Source organism: Balaenoptera physalus, assembly GCF_965194825.1.
Source record: "Balaenoptera physalus genome assembly, chromosome: 7".
NCBI classification, from domain to species: domain Eukaryota; kingdom Metazoa; phylum Chordata; class Mammalia; order Artiodactyla; family Balaenopteridae; genus Balaenoptera; species Balaenoptera physalus.
The window spans coordinates 12,105,405-12,123,343 of NC_138886.1; the positions used below are offsets into that span (position 1 = coordinate 12,105,405).

The following is a 17,939-nucleotide window of genomic DNA, read 5'->3' on the forward strand; positions in this document are numbered from 1 at the left end:
AAGTTTCTGGTTTGAAACTGTGTGAACTGTAGGTGATTTGAGTTAGAGATAGGAAGTACTCACTTCAAATTTGTAGCTGTCATCCTTTTTCATGAATTTTGCTGTAGAGGTGGAGTGAACAAGACCTAGAGAGTGATGAGGGGGTATCTACAGCAGTTACTGAAGTGCTTACTGGAGAAGGTTTGTGTAGTACAGTGAGAAAAATCATAGGAATAGCTCCTCTCCCTCCAAAAATAAAAAACAAAGGCAGATGCGGAAATGAATCTCAGTGGCCCTTTGGATAACTTTTGAATGAGGTTTATGTGGCAATGGAGGCAGTAGGTTTGGAGTCAGTGATATGCTTTCTTAGGCATTTTTCCTAACTCGGGTGCTATGTGGTATAGAGTTGGCCATCTGTAGGATGTTTGTCATTGAGAGAAAAAAGAACGCGAGTGTGTATGCACACATGTGAGAGAATGCATGTGAGTGTTAGAGTGTGTGGGTGCACACCTGTGTGCACCAGTGCGACCCCGGGCTGGGCGTGTGTGCACACAGAAGAGAAGGACCTTGACTGTGTTGCTACTTGTGGCATTAGTCCTCCACACGAGCCTCAGACCTTTCATTATGCTTTTTCTCTCATGCATCAGCTTTCCCATTTTTGTTTGGATGAAAATTATGGGTCTTTAAGACACTGCTAAACTGAAGCTTCATCTGATTTCCTAGCTGTAGAAATAAGTAGAAAGTGAACAGTTTGACCGCTTTCCCTATTAAGATAGATAATTTACATCCTGGAAAGATGTGGAGAAGCTGGAAGGCTCAGACGTTTGGGGTGAGTTTCCTCTAAGGCTGAAAGCAGAGTCTGGAGTTTCTTCCTTAACTGAATGTCTCCACTGACGCATTCAGGTTCGGCCAGGGCCTCCCCATACAAGAATATGCTGTCACTTAGAGTCTCTTCTGAATTCAAGCTCTCTAGCTCCTTTTGATTTGGCAGTTTGCTTTTACCATTCAGCCAACTTCTGGATACCCTGACCACCTCATCCTTCCTGTGAATTAGGTCTGGTCAGTTTACAAATACATTTTGACTCACTAGACTCATTGTAATATGTCTTGTGTGAGAGCCAAAGCGTCTGCCTCCTAGGGTAGGTCCTTAAGTCTGTGTCTTTCTTTTAGACATAGTAAGTCCCATGTTCTTTAGTACAGGTTTGCTAGAGCTTAATTTTTTTCTTTAAAACACTTGTATATCTAGGCTCTAAGGCACATTCACGTTTTTCCTCAGTCTTTTTCGTTTTTCTCTCCTGTTCTTCCCTTTCCTCTAACATTATACTTTCCCCCTGCGGCCTCTGAGCCCCCTCTTCAGAAGGCTCCTCACTCCCATGTACCATATAACTGACTTCCAAAGCTGGTGAAATTTAATGCCCCCATTTTTCACATAAAAGATTTGGTTTTTAAATGTTACTGTGATGCCAACCTACTAAAACGATGCTTTATTTTGGCTGTAAGGTAAATATGTCTTTTGGCCTTTGTAAAGCTGTTGCATGTGGGGTAATTTCCCTCTGATCATCTGGTGCTCTCGAATACCTGCTGTTGCTGCTTTGTGATTTCTCCGTAGCTTAAATATTAGAATAGAAATAAGGATCACATTTCAAATCATGCTTGAGTATGCAGAAGTTTGTGAGGCCACAAGAACTCATTAATTACAAAATTAAGAAAGTAATTAATCTTTCCAGATTTGCCATGCCAATATTGGCAGTAGCCGTTAAGATAAACACCTGGTCACGACTCCAGTTGGAACTGTCTTTCTGGGGATCTGAGGCCTGCACAGAAAGCTGTGCTGTGAATCTTGACCGTCCCTGTTTCTCATGTAATATGTGATGTGCCAAATTGAGAGTCACTTCAGAATATTAATCAATAGCATTGCTTTTGAGCTTTATAATTCACGACAGTTCACTCCGATGAAATCCCTTTTTGAATATCCTTCTTCCTATGATGTAGCCATCTTTAATTTTGAGTGGAAAATATTATTAAAATATTAAGAGTAACTTCAAAGTTTGTGGGCCTCTTCCATAATGGTACATGTTGACTGACTAATCTGGAAAAGGTTAATGATAATTACTGTAAGATTCTTTTTTTTTTTTTTTAACCTGAAATTTTTATTGGATTATTAAACTTATTTGGAGTCCTCTCCGTTTCTTTTCTCTGTAGGTTTACCCAAGAGAATGGTTCTGTTACCCGTTATGAAATTCCCAACATATCCTGTTCCCCACTACTCATTCTTTTAGCAAATGACAGAAGCTAATTCCTATTGAACAATACAGTACATACAGAATGTTAGAGAAAAAGCCTTTTTATCCTGCTTTCTTTGAACACATACTTGATCAAAATTATTTGTAAAGAACATCTTTCCTACTTTTTGATTTTAACAAATGCAAATTTAGTTCTCTAAAACTTGAAAACAAACAAACAAAAAGAAACTAGTTCTGTGAAACGGTACCTCATTTCCAGAAAATAACTTATACCAGCCCTTCTGTTCTAGGGAAATAAGTCTAGCAGTTCAAAGTTTAAGTTTTAAGAGGAGTATCAGATTATGTAAAATTAAATTCGTGAAGGATGTATAGAGTCTCAAACACTGATCACAAATAAACTGCTTTGTTGTAACACAGAGTACTGCCTGGTTCCTGATGCAGTCACTGATGCTTAGTTGATTGATATGTATTTGCCCCAGGGCACTTTAATTCGGGCTGTAGTTATTTTTTTTAATACAATAGAGACTTTTCATTTAAACTTTAACTTTGTAAATATTGAAGTGTGTAATTAAAGCCAATAAAATATGGGTTTGAATATTGTTTTAGCTTATTATTTTTGATATGTTTTGGTATCAAATTATAAAGAATTGAAAACTAATAATAACTTAGCCCTAGAAACCCATTCATTTGTAACCAAACTGATAAAACAAAGCAAAGGCGATTGTTAGTTTGAGCCAGTCTATTTACTTTTGTAAGCCCTTTGTACTCCTGCTGTACAAGGGCATCCCCATGATAAAGGTTTACTCTGTTATCTGAGCATTGCTTATTAAAGTGATGGCACTACCCAGAGATGGGGAAGGAGGAATGTGATTATTTTAGTTTCCGAATTTCCAAGTTTTAAAAAATAATAAATTAATTGATCAATCACCCTCTCTTGTTCTTGTGGCCTTCTTCACTCTGTAAGATACTGTGTTCACTCCCTGGCTTTTTTCATGCAGAGAGAAGATTAGCGATTTTTCTGGGATTCTTTGAAGGGTCTCTTATCCTCTTCAATTACATCAGAATCTAAAGCAGCAACAGGGTCCCCATAAAAACTTGCTCTTCGATTGTCCCAGTTCTTGTTGAGTGCTGCTGTGAAAAGTGACAGGTTTCAGCCATGGGTCAGCATTTATTTTTTAAGACACCTAATTAAGCTGGTGAAAAATGATCAGTCGGTAACATTGTGCTGTTCTGTAAAGGGTGCAGACCTAAGTCTTCCACTTGCATTCTCACCTTGTTTGGAAGCCTATGATGTTACTAGAAGGTAATGGTTTCATTAAGGTACTCACCCCCATGAAGGCAACAGTGTGGTCCCATGTTGAGATTTACAAGTTGCTGTGTCTTAAAAATGTCCGTTTTTAGTATGAATTAGCTTTCCTCGTCTTTCTTCATTTCTGTTTTTTTGGAGCTGAACAGTACCCATCGCTGAGAATGGGCTTCACAAAATATGGCAAATTTATGTACCGGATTTCTTTGGGACCGCTAAATGAGAATGAAACAGATAGTTTAAAACAAATGTTAGTGTTACTTATCAGAAATAAAATTTTTACACCATGCTTGTTACTTCTGCTCCTTGACCTTTTGTCTTTATTAGTGGTGGGTGATACTTTAATAAAACCTCATCACTTGCTGGAAGTAGCTGTGAACTTACCATTCTCATCCTGTGCATTAGTGGCTAGACGTACACAAGAGGGCCCATCTCAGCTGGGAGTTTTCATGTTTCATTGATTTGTTTTGCTGACCTATGGATGAAACAGAGCCATCACTGAGAAGAAAAAGCATGGCTGGTAGTGTCCATTTTTTATTAATTAAATATTTACAAACAGTCCTCTTTGTTTTTGGAATACTATTAATTGGCAGCTGCAGCTGTATTGTTATTTGAAATTGATTGTCAAATTTGCATTCCAAGTTGGAATCTCTTTGGAGATTTCTCTTTAGAAAATTCTTTTGAAGTAGCTGACTCAGCTTCATAACTCAACCCCTCTATAATGGTGAAAATGGAGCTGTGCTGTTTTCCAACATGATGGCAGTCATTTCAAATGGTTTCTACCAAGTCTTTTTTTTTTTTTTTTTTTTTTGTTGTTTGTTGGAAGTTACTAACCATGTTGTAAACCTGCCCAGTTGCTGCAAACTTTTACATTTCTCTGCTTTACTTAAAATAATTGAGCTGTCAGTCCTTTGTTAGAAGTGGTAACCATGCAAGTTCAACTGTTTAAATCTTGTAATGAATTAAGTGTCCTCCCACTACCCCCACCCCCTTTACCCTTCCCACCCCTTCATTTTGTAATGAAAATTCCACTTACAGCTGAAAGAGCAGAGAAATATAAATGAAGCTTTTGGCTTCACCAAATTCTGTGAAATTAACATAAAGTTTTGCTTCTCTGCTCTTTTCTCCACTGTAGGTGGTTTTTTCATTGACAGCCCCTATTGCCAGCCTCTGAGCGTCGCACCATTTATTATTCACTTGGGCCCTCAAGATTTCTTCTCTGACTTCTAGAACCATCAGGTTGTCTGGCTTGAAATGGCAATTTCTATGTCTTAGTCTTAAGAGCAATGTGACCCCCTGAGGCTTTCCAGCTTTCAGACACAGCACTCTGACACCTCCTTTTGGAAAGCAGTGAATGAGCATTTTAAAGAAGAGCAATACTTTATTCAGAGCCATGGTGTCTGTTTGAAAACTTTTCCTTTGGAAACCTAGCAATATCTGGATATACTTAGCCCCTCCTAGCCTAGTCTCTTGTCGGGGAGTCTACAGACCAATGTAGAACTTAGAATTAGTGTATGAGCTGTGCTATCTTCTGACAGTTTTTAAACTTTTTTAGCACATAAACTGAATAGTTGCATTCCTGACTGCGTCAGTTAGCGCTATTATAATTCCTCAGAGATAGGGGTCCTCCTTGAAGCCATATTCTTTGCATGGGGGCTGGCACCCAGCCAGGGGGGTGGCCTGCAGCCGTGTTTCTTGAGGCTGTGGGAGCGCCCCATCTCTTGTGCAAGGTAATTGGTCCAATAGATTCCCGACATACCTCATGCTGACTAGATGCGGTGCATGGTGCGGGGAAGCCAGGGCTCCTGGAGTCGTTTGTAGTCTCTCTCAAATTGTTAACCTGGGGAACAAACCACTGATAGATTTTGCTGGTGTTAGCCTTTTCTTCTTTTTTAAAATTTGGGTGAATGTTTGAAAATCATGAATCAGTCATTCACCATTATTAATTGAAGAGCTGGGAATACCTCGTTAATGTATTTTTAAAACTGGTGTTGGATCCTCTGTGTATTTCAGGTTAATACTTTTAAGCAGTTTTCAGCACGTTTATCTCACTTTATTCTCGTTCTCCTTGGACCTTCGTAGCCATATCACTTGTATAAAATAGGCTGAGATATAGTGACTGTAAGCTGTGGTCTCAGTATACAAAGGTAAGCTCTTTTATTTTCTGATTAAAGAGAAAATTAAAAATCGATGAACACAGCATGCATATATGACAATCATATATGATGTATTTGATCTCTTAGGTCTTATATCATCACATTACTTTAAAATTTTTTATGATCTAAGTGTGAAATAGTTATTTTCAGCATTTTGTTTTTAATACCCTTATAATTACTTTCTATTTGAGAGACATTTCACTTTTGAGTTAAGTGTGTGTATGTGTATAGAAACTTATAACGTATATGCGAATTACACACACCTGTTTAAATAAAAGAATTCGGTGGTGGGAAGTGTTCACCTAAGAAGATTTTTACGTCAGGGCACTCTTTTGGCCAAAGTGCTGGAATTTCATAAGCAGCAAGATTGGTAACAGTGCCGGTAGGACCCATTTATATGTAGCTGTTACATAAGCTGAGGATCAAAGTGCCAATTTCTCAAGGAGAGAGACTTCTCTGAGAAATGAGTATCTCTGATCTGTGTTGTATGCCCTAATACAACAGCAGCAAGAAGCCATAAAAAAAAAAAAAAAGCAATAGAAAATGAAAAAACCAAAATATTAAGGTGACTATGGAAAAATATATAATTGACTGAGTTAAGCTAAGTATTTGCAGAACCAATTATGGCAAGACTCAGAATGGTAAATACCTGGTGTGCAGAGACCAAATAGATGTAAGGCAATTCATCTGTCTTTTCCAGGTTAGGTAGATGATTTATTTCCCACCTGATTGAACCGTCATGGAGTTCATTTAAAAGATATGAGGGTTAGGCCAAATATTTTTAAAAGGATTTGCTTCTTCATTATGTGTATTCATTCCATAAATGCATTTCATATGTGTTAGATGTTTTGTGCTAAGGTTGTACTTGATATATATATATATAGATAGATAGATAGATAGATTAAAATGAAGTTTATGTTTTATATTTGTCTCTAAGTAGTAGTTTTCTTTTTATTGCTAACTTTGAAGGTTGCTGGAACAACTTTTTTCCCATACAGAATCTGTATGTACATTGAATGTGGCTTCAGCATCTATAAAAGGTTGAGTGGAAAAAAAAAAAAAAAAAAAAGGTTGAGTGAGGTCTAGTTGACTAGTACCAAGTACATTCCAGTCCTGATCAAACAGCCAAGTGCCCCTTACGGGACAGGTTCTTCTCTGGGTACTAGTGAAACAGGCTCCGCCCAGTGGAAACCTTTTAAGTCAGAGAGTCTCCTTGTTGGTGGAATTGGGCCTATTGTAAATATCCTAGGTTGGGAGCCAAATAATGCATTAGCAGTGTCAGAAGATAATTTACTTAGTTAATAGTTTATTTATAAATTATTTAATAATGTGGGCCCTCTGACATCACTGAAAATGGGCATCATTTGGAAATTCACTCATTTTAAATTTCCCTGGCAGTTTTGAGAGCCTGAAACCAACTCTGGTTTATGTTCATGGACCTCTGTCCACGTAAGTGCAGTGAATGAAATGAATAACAAACAGCCCAGTCCTTTAAAACCAGTTTTTATAGTGTAGCAAAGAACAAAAGTGGTTCATTTAAACACTGACCACATTTTTTGATGACAAATGAGGGAAATTTTACTCTTATAATCAATCATTCATTATCATTTCCCTGTTTCTTGGGTTTCATTAATAACTGCAGTGGAGGTAAATCTTCAGTAGTGAGTGAGAGGAGTGAACTAAGGAGATCTGCCCCCTTCCCCCCAACCCCAACAGTTAGATTTCTAGCAATCTAGAGCCCTAAAAATCAGGGACATTGAGAGCAGTTAAAGCTGAAAAGAACCTGCTCTGTGAGTGGTCTTCCTGCAACTCCCATTCAGCGTATGCCAGTGCCTCCCTGGTGGTGCTGGGATGGGGGTGGTCCCTCTGAAGTCACCCAGAACAAGAAAGGTTCTGTTCTCTTCAGACTTGTACTCTGAAACCATCTGAGGCCATGCCATCCATTGACCAGAGATTTCTCAGTGTTACTAGGAGGCCGGGAAGGGAGATGGGTAGTAAATGAATAACCTGCAGAGCCAGGAAGCTGTCTACCACTGAGGTGAGTTCAATATTGACGTGTCTCTCTCTAGCAGTTACTTACAGAGCACAGAGCTAGTACTTTTTATGTAAGTTCCTTCCTTTCCTAATAGCATCTTCCAGAAAGTCTGTTTTAAGTCAAGAATTGAAGTTGACTTAGTTGTAAGAATAGATATCCTTTCCCACATTATCATTTTAGGTAAGAGCTAACAGCTTCCATTGATGCTTGAAGCAGTGATCTTTGGAGATTTTTTTAAAATAGCAGCATAATGCAAATTAGGTTATGTAAGCTTTATAGCACAGCTAGAAATAGGGATTAGAAACCAAGTGGGACTCTGGGCCAGAGTATATTTCTCTCCCTCCAGCAAATTCCTTTGGGGCCTGGGAATTAGATTCTGAGTTAATACACAGAGTGCTTTGAATAGTACCTGGTACAGAGTAAGTGCTCAGTAAATGCTGACCATTCTTACCATGGTTGGCTGAGGTGACAAAATACGTGCGGGAGGCTGGGCTGGGCTGGCAGCTAGTGGAGAAGCAGGTGCATGGCCTGCTCAGGGGGAGCGGCGTGGGTTCTTTAGTGTTGACAGGTTTGGGATACTCCAGGCTTTGGGAGAGGACTCCTAGCATCTTGGGGTCAGACAGGAGATACAAAGCAAACACTGGGTGAGACCTGGTGTGGGAGGCTGCTGCAGATCTGTGCTGGATGAAGATGGTCATGTTTCTGTGTGGTAGTTCATCATCGGGCAGTCTGTTGCCAGGGGTTCGTAATACTTGCTTTGGGATTTAGGTGTGCTTGGAACTTCAAAGGGGCTGAGCTTATCAACCTGCTGATTCTAAGTTTCCTGCCAGTGCAGTAGTAAGAAAAGAGTGTGTGTTTGATTACAGCTAGCCCCAGAATCTGACATTGAGCTCACCATTTATTTGGCAGGTAGAAAGCAAGTTACTGTAAACCACAGAAAAGAAAGAGGAGACTGGGTGGCATGCTTAGAAGGCTGTTGACTCGGATGCTTCTCTCTTCCAGTTTGCTGCAACACCTTGGGAAAAAAAAAATCTATACTTAACACCACTCGAGGCCTCCCTCTTGCCTGTTAATCTTAGAAAAAAACATACCTGTCTATCCATCCCTCTCTCTCTGTCCATCTACCCATTTATCTATCTGGACACAGTTGGGAAGTTGCTTTTCAGCAGAAAGAAGAATGAGTAGATGGTTGGTCTGAATACAGGGTGAGCATCTTCCGGTCCGTCTCTGGCTCGCATGTGTCTACGTGGACCTCTGGAACCTCTGGAAAAAAGCGTGCAGCGGCATCCCTCTCTGCTGGTAGAGGTGAGCTGAGTGGGGAATACAGATCGAGTCCTGTGATGCTCTAAGGTCATAAAAACTGTGTAGACAGGATCAGTGTTACTTTTAAAGGCAAATAAGGTAGATTTGCATTATAGTCAAGAGGCTTTTCTTCAATCCAGGAGATATTTGTGTCAGTGATATCCTGGCAGAAGTGACCCCATTCCTCAGCTGTAGCCGTCTGGGTGGAATCCTTGCCTCAGTAATGAACACTGAGGGAAGGCCTCGGGGGTTCTTTTGTTTGTTTTGCCTTGATCAGCAGTTGTTAACACCTTAACTACTTGGTCCTTCTAAGGAGGGTCTTAGGGTCTTTCTTGGCAGAACTCTGCTATTTCTGCAAACAAACTATGCTGTCTCTGCTGGTGGGTAGTGTGGAGATTGCCACCATCTGCCCAGGCAGTTTAAGAGTCAGATTAGCATATCCTAGCTGGAGATGTGGTCCTGAGTCATCTTTTTGCTGCTTATGGCCCCCAGGAGGTAACGGGATTAGCCTGCTGCAGTGAGGGCATTCTCTTTGCACTGCCTAGGAGCCTAGTCTCTCTCTGCTTTGTTTCAGTTTCTACCTTGATCCTTTTGTGTGGTTTGGAAGAACAGTCTCTGCATTCACATGTCAGCTGAATGTCCCAGGTAGTTAACAGTGGCCCTCAGTTTAGGTCATTTTGGGCTGTGGGCAGCAGTGGATGGAAGAAAGGGGAGCGGGAAGAAAGATGGTAAAATTGGTACCTTGTGTGTGCCAGGCACTTGGACATTTTTCTTATTTCTCAGCCTTCTTGAAGGTGGTATTATTCTTATTTTACAGATGAAAAAACTGAGGCTCAGAGTTAAGTGCTAGAGTCAGGAATGAAATCCAGCTCTGTTCAGTGCCAGAACCTTTTTCTGCTGTACCATGCTATGGATTAAAAGTCTGGAAAGAAGGTGAGGAAGCACATCGGGGGACAGGAAGGTGGTGTGTGGGCAGTGAGGCAAGGCCGAATGGAGCTTAAAAAGGGCCTGAACACAAGCCAGGGGCCTCACTGTCACAGGATCTTTGGAGCTCACCGACTCAAGCCAATCCCAGGCTCCTGTGCTAGAATCTAGGCTTTGACTTGAGGTCATTTTAGACCAGATATCCTGGCCTAAAATAGGGCTGTTTTCTTTTAGAGCAGTTGGAAAAGATTAACAAACTGGAAAGATAGACTGGAGGGCTGAGGTGTGGCTGTATAAACAGAGGAAGCTTTTGTATTTGAAGCTTGTTTTTCTGTTTGAATATCAATGAGAAATTGAGGTGTGCGTTTTCATTTAGCTAATGCTTTCTGAGTACACGCTATCTGGCCTGAGATTGGTGATGGGGATGTCGTAAAAGATTTGAGCCAGACTCTGAAGGAGAGCTGGTGAGGCTGGGCTCATTGGGTCAAAGGAAGAGGGGTGGTCCAGGGTTGGGGTGTGAGTGCAGAGAGGTGGCCCTGGGCAAGTGTTGAGCAGAGACGGGGGTGAGGGGCAGATTGCAGTGGCCTGTTCTGCTTGCCAGGAGTGTCCCCTGGACTCAGCTTCACGGAAGGCTGTGTGTGGTCCCCTCACCAGCTCCTCGGCAGATTAGTGCTGGCTGGGTCTCTGCTTACGGTTAGGTGGGCGTGGAGGTGGATGCAGAATCCTCTTCAGGGAAAGATATTCTTCCCTAACCCCAAGTCACCACCAGCCTTGGCAGTTGCCGTTTTTCTGAGCCCCCTGCCATAATCCTGGAGCGGAACAGGAAGAAGGAACCTCTTGTAAAGCCAGGTTGTAGGAGTTCTTGAGCCGCGGCTTGCGGAGGGAATGGCACCTGCGTGTGTAGCGTGCCAGCAGAGCTCTCTCCGGGCCGTGACTGTGTTCCCTGCCCTGATGGTCCCACTCAGAGAAGCTGCAGCGCAGGGGTGGTGGTTCCCACTGCACAGACAAGAAAAGTGAAGCTAAGAGGCCTCTGCAAACCACCAGCTTATTTGTGGTAAAGCACTGTGGCTCCTAATAAGTGAGTTTTTAATCACACAGAAGAAATGGCATTTCTCCTGTTTTTAGAGTTAACAGAAGCCCTTTCTTAGGGATGAGATTTGAGCTCCACCACAACTGTGGGATCTAGAAATTTTCTCCTTTTACAGATGAGGAAATAGAGGCTTAGACAAGATGACTTGCCCAAAATTACACAGCTAGTAAGTGGCCGAGCCCACCCATTCTGCTGGCGCTGTGCTCACCACACTGGTGGTTGGTGTTGAGAGTCTAGGCTGCTGCCCATCCTGTTTTCTAAAACCGTTTGGCAAGTTTCCTCTCCTCGTTAGGAGGCGTTCGTTCTACTTACCTTTCTTCCAGACTTCTGGGATGTGTCCTGTGTGGTTTGAGACAAAACACGCGGAAAACCACCTCTCTCTCCCTGACCCCCCTCTCCTCCCCCTCCCACCGTGGGAAAAAAGAAACCAGACTTCGGGCTCATTCTTCTCCGGCTAACCTGGCTCCTGGGCAAGGTTACTGACTAGCCAGCCTTGGGCCAGGTGGCCTGTTTGTTGTTGTTTTCTTTGCCAGCTGCACAGTTGGGTCTGTTTCCACAGACCATCTTTTTGTGCTGTAACTGAACCCTGTAATAAAGTGCAAACCAGTAATTGCCATCGGAGAGATCCCCAGGCGTTGTATGGAGGGAAGGGATGTGCTGTTGGGAGTGTGCTTTTCCACTGAGCTTCATCCACGTTTTGGTTGTCAGCTGTCATGTTTCTGGCTAGGCCTTCCTTGTGTGCTCCAACCAAAGGGGTCACCCTCACAGTCGCCTTCCCAGAGCGCTGGTGCCAGGGTCTCACTGGGCCCTTCCATGATGTAGACAGTCTCAGAAGATGCTCAGCTCTCTGACGTCCTTCAGGCCCTTGGAGGCTGCATTATGGGAGGTATGGCGGCCATCATCCTGGAGGGGATCACTCCTTCCACATCATCTGGAAGGTGGCACCTGAGGAACTCAGGAAAGCTGAAAGCACCTCAAGATGGGATAGGTTGAGGCTGCTGAAGGACAGACCTGGAGAGATCATGGACCTTTCCATCAGCTGTTTTAAAGAGTTGTATTTACTTGTCATATGTAGTTCCAGAAGGGGAAAGATAGTTACAGTAAAGCCAGTTGGGCAGTTTGAGCTAAAGTGTGCCTCTCATGAGGTGTGGTGAGAAGTGGGCCCCGTGTTACCAGGAGTGCTTAGGCAGGAAGCCCGCTGTTTGGATACTGCAGAGGAAGGTCTTCCATGGGGTGTCAGTTTGCACAGAATGCTGATGTGGCTGGTGACACTGTCAAGACCGCTTCTCCCCTCTTGGGTACATGGATTTATTGGAAACATTCACTGTCACCTCCTACTACTAACCAGGCTGTGCTGGGGGAGAAGGAGCACTTGAGGAAAACGTCAGGATTTTCAGCTTAGAAGGTGAAACCCCTGACCAAGAAGGAGCACAGGAAGGGGGAGGGGACTGCTTGGGGCCTTGAACAGAATGAGAGCCATCTTCTGTGCTTGGGAGAAGGGCTCCCACTCAGTCCAGGAGCGGAGCCAGGCCTGTGAAGAGACTTAAGAGCTGCGTGACTTAGAGAGTGAGAGGGGCTCCAGTAGACGTGGCCATGGCTTCCGCAGAGCCTGGCATCCAGCTGGCTAGGAGGTCTCAAGGAGGGGCGCCTGGTGTGCACAGAAGGGCATGGCTTCTCAGGACAGCGTGGAGGTGCTTGTTAATGGGAACCTGGGAACTGGGATGGTTAGGAGGGTGAAGTAGCAGACGGCATGTGCAGTTGGGGGCCACTTCGTGAAAGGCCTTGGGTGCCATGCCCTGCAGTGCTTACCATCTTCCAGAATGGTGAGAGAATTCTGGAGGATCCGTTTGGACAGGTGGATGGGGAAGGACCAAAGGCAGGAGTCAGAGGCTGTTGCAGATGCCCGGCTGAAGGATGAAGGAGGCTGGCTGAGGGCGTCAGAGGCAGGAATGGCATCTCTTCATAGTCCAGGCTCCTTGCCTGGGCCCAGCAGGAGGTTATGGGGCCAGGGAACCACAGGAACCCCACGTGCAGCCAGGGAACTGGGGGCCACTGTTGAGTAGGTGCCTGGGACCAAGACAGGAAAGGCGGGTGGTGGCGGGGAGAGGCGTTGCAGTGTAGCAAGGGCCATCTCCACTGGCCAGGAAGCGGGGATTTGGTGGGCCTGACTTCTCGTGGGTGCGGGGGCTCTGAGTTCCCTTCTTGTGCTCTCTGGGAAGCGTCTCCTTTGGCAAAGGACAGAGAGGTTTATGGGCTGGTCAGTCAGAATCATACCCTTTCCCTGAGTTTCTGCTCTGCTGAGTTTGCCAGTCAAAGGGAGTGGCAGGTACTGGATGTTCATTGGTACAGAGGCTTCTGCTTTTAAAAAAAGTAATGTTTTGGCTTCTTTACCTGGGCAAGGGTTGGAGTTCATTGGATTCAACATTTGTAGAACAGGGTCTTTAGCCGGGGGAAGGTACACACTTGCTCTACAGAGTACTTTAGGGAAGGGAAAAAGGCGAAATTGTAAGATTACTAGAGAATTTGCTTTGGGCCTCAGTTTTGTGTCTGTCCTGCCATCTCTGGCTCGTTCTGCACAGGTGGGCAGGGAGACCTGAAGAGGAGTCGGGGTGGGTTTCTGCACTTCTGTGTTTCTATACCTCTGCTGGGGACAGGGGCTAAAAAGGCAGTGGTGGTTTTGAGCCTTTAGGTCAGAGCTCTGAAAGGTTAGGGTTCACTGAGACACGGATTGCATCGACCTTTGGGGTGACCAGGTGTCTCTAACTACGAGTGGCCTTGTTTGTTTAGCCCAGTGGGCCACAGAAAAATCACCTTTTTGCGTGTCACATTGTGGAAATCGATGGGAACGCTGCCTTAGGCCTGGTGTCGACAAACTTTCTGGAAAGGTCCAGGGAGTAACTCTTTCAGGCTTGTGGCCCATTCGCTCTGTCACAGCTACTCAGCCCTGCCGTTCCAGCAGCACCCGCGCAGCCAGAGGCAGAGTGTAGACAGACAGGCGTGGCTGCAGGCCACACTTCACCCAATCCCTGCCTTGGACTGTGGCGGTTACTCACCCTCTGGCTTAATCGTGACTGGAAGCTTTCTCCCGTCTGCTGCCTGGACCCATCTATCTTCCCATGAAGGCTTCCTGCGCATCTGTTAGGTGTGCAGCTCTTGCGCAGAAGGACCTCAGATTTTGAGTGATAGGTGGGCCCTTTCGGGGGAGCGGGTGCTGCAGAGCGAAATACAGAACGGGGCTCGGGGAGAGAAGGCCAAGGGTGAACCCGGAGAGTCTGAGGAAGGAGGGAGGCAGCTCCGGAGAGGAGGACGCTGGGGGCCAGCCTGTGAATAAAGGGCGCTGGGGAGCCAATGGGAGGCTGTGCTCAGGAAGGTGAAGTGATCACAGATGCACTTTGGAAAGATCCTCTGGTTGGGGAAGACCACGTTTGTGGTTACAAATAGTAGCTTTCAGTTTAGTTGGACTCTTTCGCCCAGAGTCTGGTTACTGTTGGTACCCGAGTGGGAAGGAGAGACTCCCGAGTTGGGTAGCTTTTCTGGCCGCCGGCTGTAGGGGGCCAGTGAGTGGCACAGTTTTTGACACAGCAGAGCTTGACACGGTCTGCCGCCTTCGGGCTTCTTCTCTGTCACTATCCAGAGATAGCTTAAACGGCAGGACAAATGAAACGCTCTGTCTCATGTCTAATTTTGGATTGGGGCCTTGGTGTATTAGGGTGAACAAATGCTAGGGATGGGCTTCCCCTCGCTTCAGAACGGAGCTACCCTGGCACGAAAGCCTCATGGAGCTGGTGCCTGTAAACCGAGGCAAGATGCACAGGCCGGGGCAGGTGCTGCTCAGGGGCATCCCAGACGCTCTAGGCCAGGACTAATGTCGGGCTAGGAGACTGCAGATCGGACACGGCGCCTGCCCCAAGGTGCTCCACGTAGTTGGGGCAAGGAGAAAACTCTTATATAGTGCTTCCTACTACTCTCCACAGTGTTTTCCCTCAGAGATGTGTCTAGGCAGGTGAAGGGAACTGCTGTTGACTGAGCACCGTGAGGTGAGGTTCCAGGGGCGTGAGCTGCCAGCGTCCTCCCTTGACGTGGACAGAAGTCTGGAGGGGTGCTGGCCTCACGAGCCCACGGAGAGGCCTGCGCAGATGCTGGTTCCCTGAAACCCGCACGGGCCTGTAGGAGTGGGTGAGGATCACGCGCGGCTCAGCGGAGGGAAGGCGCTGGCCCGAGGTCCCGCAGCGGGGACCTGGCGGTGCTGGCTCCAGTGGGGCCCTCCCAGCACGGCTCCGGCAGCGCCGCACCGTGGACCGGTTTTGTGTGGCTGTGGATCCTCTGGGGACTGAGCCAGCAGGTGAGGGGTTTGGTGCTGCCCTGAGCCGCTGGGCAGACGTGGGCAGGGCCTCAGGCAGGTGGGTGGTGGGCTGCCTGAGGGCACTGCTGCTGCCTGCTCTGAGTGAGGGCACAGCTTGTCATCGTCCAGGTCAGGTGAGGGTTGTGGAAGGAAGAGTCGCGGAGAAGCCATGGCTCCAGGGCACGCGGGCTGCTGCCGTGGGGCTCCTCAGGCTCCGGGGGGCGGTGCTCTCAGCATGGCAGCGGGTGCATAACTTCCCATCTCTAAGGAGCACGGCCTGGGTCTTCCAGAGGTGTTTCTGGGGTCCTGGAATGGCAAGGATAGAAGCAAGCCTGGCCCAGCCAGATGTGCCTCCAGCTGTGGTCTTTCATCAGGCAGCTCAGCCTGCGCTGCGGCTCTGGCCTCACGGGGAGGCTTGTGTCTGGGGCACCCTAGACCCTCGTGGAGCTCGAGCCTGGCCCCTGCCCCATCCTGGCCCACAGCCATAAGCTAGATGCCATCTGTCTCATTTTCCTGCTTGGGGAAATAGATGATGGTCTAAAAGTTCTTTTTTTGATTCTCACCTAAATATTTCTGCTGTTCTGGGAAGACTTCTTTTTAAAATTTTTGTTCATGAAGATGATGAATCATGGATAAGGATAGGAGTTTAGATAGCTAAGAAGACTGTCTTCTCCACTTGTAGCTCATAATCAAGAAAGCTGCACCTTCAGTGTCCAGCCTCTTGCCCCACCCTCTTCCGGCCGGTGTGAGCTCCTCTCCTCACAGACACCCTCGGGCTTAAGTTGTGGTTAAGCTTACGCTCCTTTCCTTTCCTTCCTTGACGTGTTCCTGTCGCTCTGTGGGCCTCCTCGACTCTTCCCCTCACTGGCTCCCTCGGCTGCGGCCCTGACACCCAGCTTGTGATGATGGCCCACGTGAGGCATGGTGTGGAGTTTAGTCAGGTTCCTGAAATACCTCTTCTCTCACCTGCCAGGCTGGCAGTGCTGGCGTTTGATGCGTCCCTTTCCCTGCCCATGGCGGTGTCTCCTGCTCAGGCCAGCCCTGTGCGGTCATGTGGGGTCCACACTGCACCCCTACTTTGCAGAGGGGACACTGAGTACCGCTTGTCCCCTCGTTCACTTACTGTGGTGGCTTCTCAGACAACAGGCATCCTCAAGGTTCCTGACCAGGGGCCTTACTTTCCGCATCTCCCGGGAATCACGGGCAGCTCTGCGTGTCTTGTGAGCTGTCGCCAACCTCCACACGGACTTCCTTTCCCAGGGGCTTGAGGCGGCAAAGGGAGTGCTTGGTCAAGGTGGGACTCCTCCTCTGCCTCTGTCCCTCTTGATGTCTTCTAATGAGTCATGAGCCACCTGCCTTGGGCAGACTTCATTTACTTCAGCTCTTAGCAGTGTTGATCCTCTTTTCCCCAGAGTATCTGTCAACTCAGGCCTCTGACTAGGGACCATCTGGCCTGTTGTGCTGAACCTCTGGTCTAAGTGGCTGGCTGGGGCCCAGTCACACCTTCAGGAAAAAGCAGGTCTCCCGCGGGAGCCCTAATCAGGGCCAGGGCACTTCCAGGGACAGTGAGGCAGGAGGGCCAGGGAAGGGTCTGGCCTGGGGCCTGGCTCTGCCTGTTAAGCCCCACAGCGCGGGCACCCGGGTCTCCCTGCCGTGTAGGGTTCCTGGAGAGCGGCCTCTGAGACTCGCCTCTCACCCATTCCGAGCAGAACTCACTGTCTGGGGAGGAGACAGGAGGCAGCCAGTCTAGACCTGAAGCCCTGAGCTGTTCAAGAAGGGGCTTCCCTCACAAAGGAGGAAGGGGTCCTGCTCAGTCGTAGCCCTTCCTTGGCCCCAAGATGGGGGGTTCAGGAGGCAAGGAGAAGGCTGCGTGTAGTTGTGGGTAGAAAACCTTTCCCGGTTTACTGCACAGTTACACACATGACATCGGACTCCTGGCTATATACAGCTTGCTCTCTCTCTGGTCTGGTGATGGCCAAGGTAGTTTTTAAGAAATTTATTTAAAATACCTATCTGTATCTGTTTACTGTGTTCTTTCTGAATACACAAGTGTACATAGTATAATTACAGTGCAGAGTCCCTGGCAATAACTTCATGTTGCGTATTATGTTAAAAAAAAAACATGGAGAATGCGACCACCCTGGACTGTCCTCCCTCTCTGGGGCAGTGATTACACGTAGGACTCTGAACTTTGAACCTGCGGCGTGGTTGAAGCAGCAGCCTGCACGTGTGGACTGTCACCAGTGCCTCGCCCAGAGACGCCTGGCCTTCACCCAAAGGGACTCTGCACCCCGACTCCCACAGGCGGCACCCACGCTGCGGCTCCTGCGCACTGTGTTGGACTCTGCCGTAGACTGACCCTCTTGTCTGGCTGCTGCAGCTTGTCTGTAATGCCCTGACATGTTGCATTTTCCCCATTCAGATGAATAAAAATAAAAGCTTCTGTCTGTCTTCAACAGCAGTGGGCTGCACTGTTCTGTGCAGGATGGGACTGACTCTGGCTTTGACTGATGAAAGGGTCAAGTGCAGAACCACTTTCCTGGCCCTGACTCTCCAGCTCAA

General features: G+C 46.6%; 1 protein-coding gene and 1 long non-coding RNA gene across 6 annotated transcripts in view; one reads left to right on the forward strand and one right to left on the reverse strand.

The window, feature by feature from the left end:
- Window positions 1-17,825, forward strand: part of STRBP (spermatid perinuclear RNA binding protein) — a gene marked incomplete at its 3' end in the record, with an annotated part of 69,327 nt that extends 51,502 nt beyond the window's left edge. Inside the window, exons 17-18 of one of the 5 annotated variants that reach the window (XR_014265368.1) lie at window positions 5,542-5,675; window positions 8,629-8,936. Coding sequence is in view for 4 of the 5 variants with exons in the window: in XM_082467765.1 (XP_082323891.1) it covers window positions 17,545-17,735 (191 nt within the window). Of the gene's footprint in view, window positions 1-2,181; window positions 3,150-4,663; window positions 4,759-5,541; window positions 8,937-17,544 lie in introns of those variants that run through there. The other 4 variants (XM_082467765.1, XM_082467763.1, XM_082467762.1 and 1 more) reach the window with 4 other exon arrangements.
- Window positions 3,218-17,604, reverse strand: LOC309663635. The gene is made up of 4 exons (XR_014265374.1): window positions 10,838-17,604; window positions 5,493-10,754; window positions 3,551-5,368; window positions 3,218-3,353 (listed from the first exon to the last, which is right to left on the reverse strand). It is a non-coding gene; the product is annotated as an uncharacterized lncRNA (long non-coding RNA).
- Window positions 17,826-17,939: the final 114 nt, after the last annotated feature.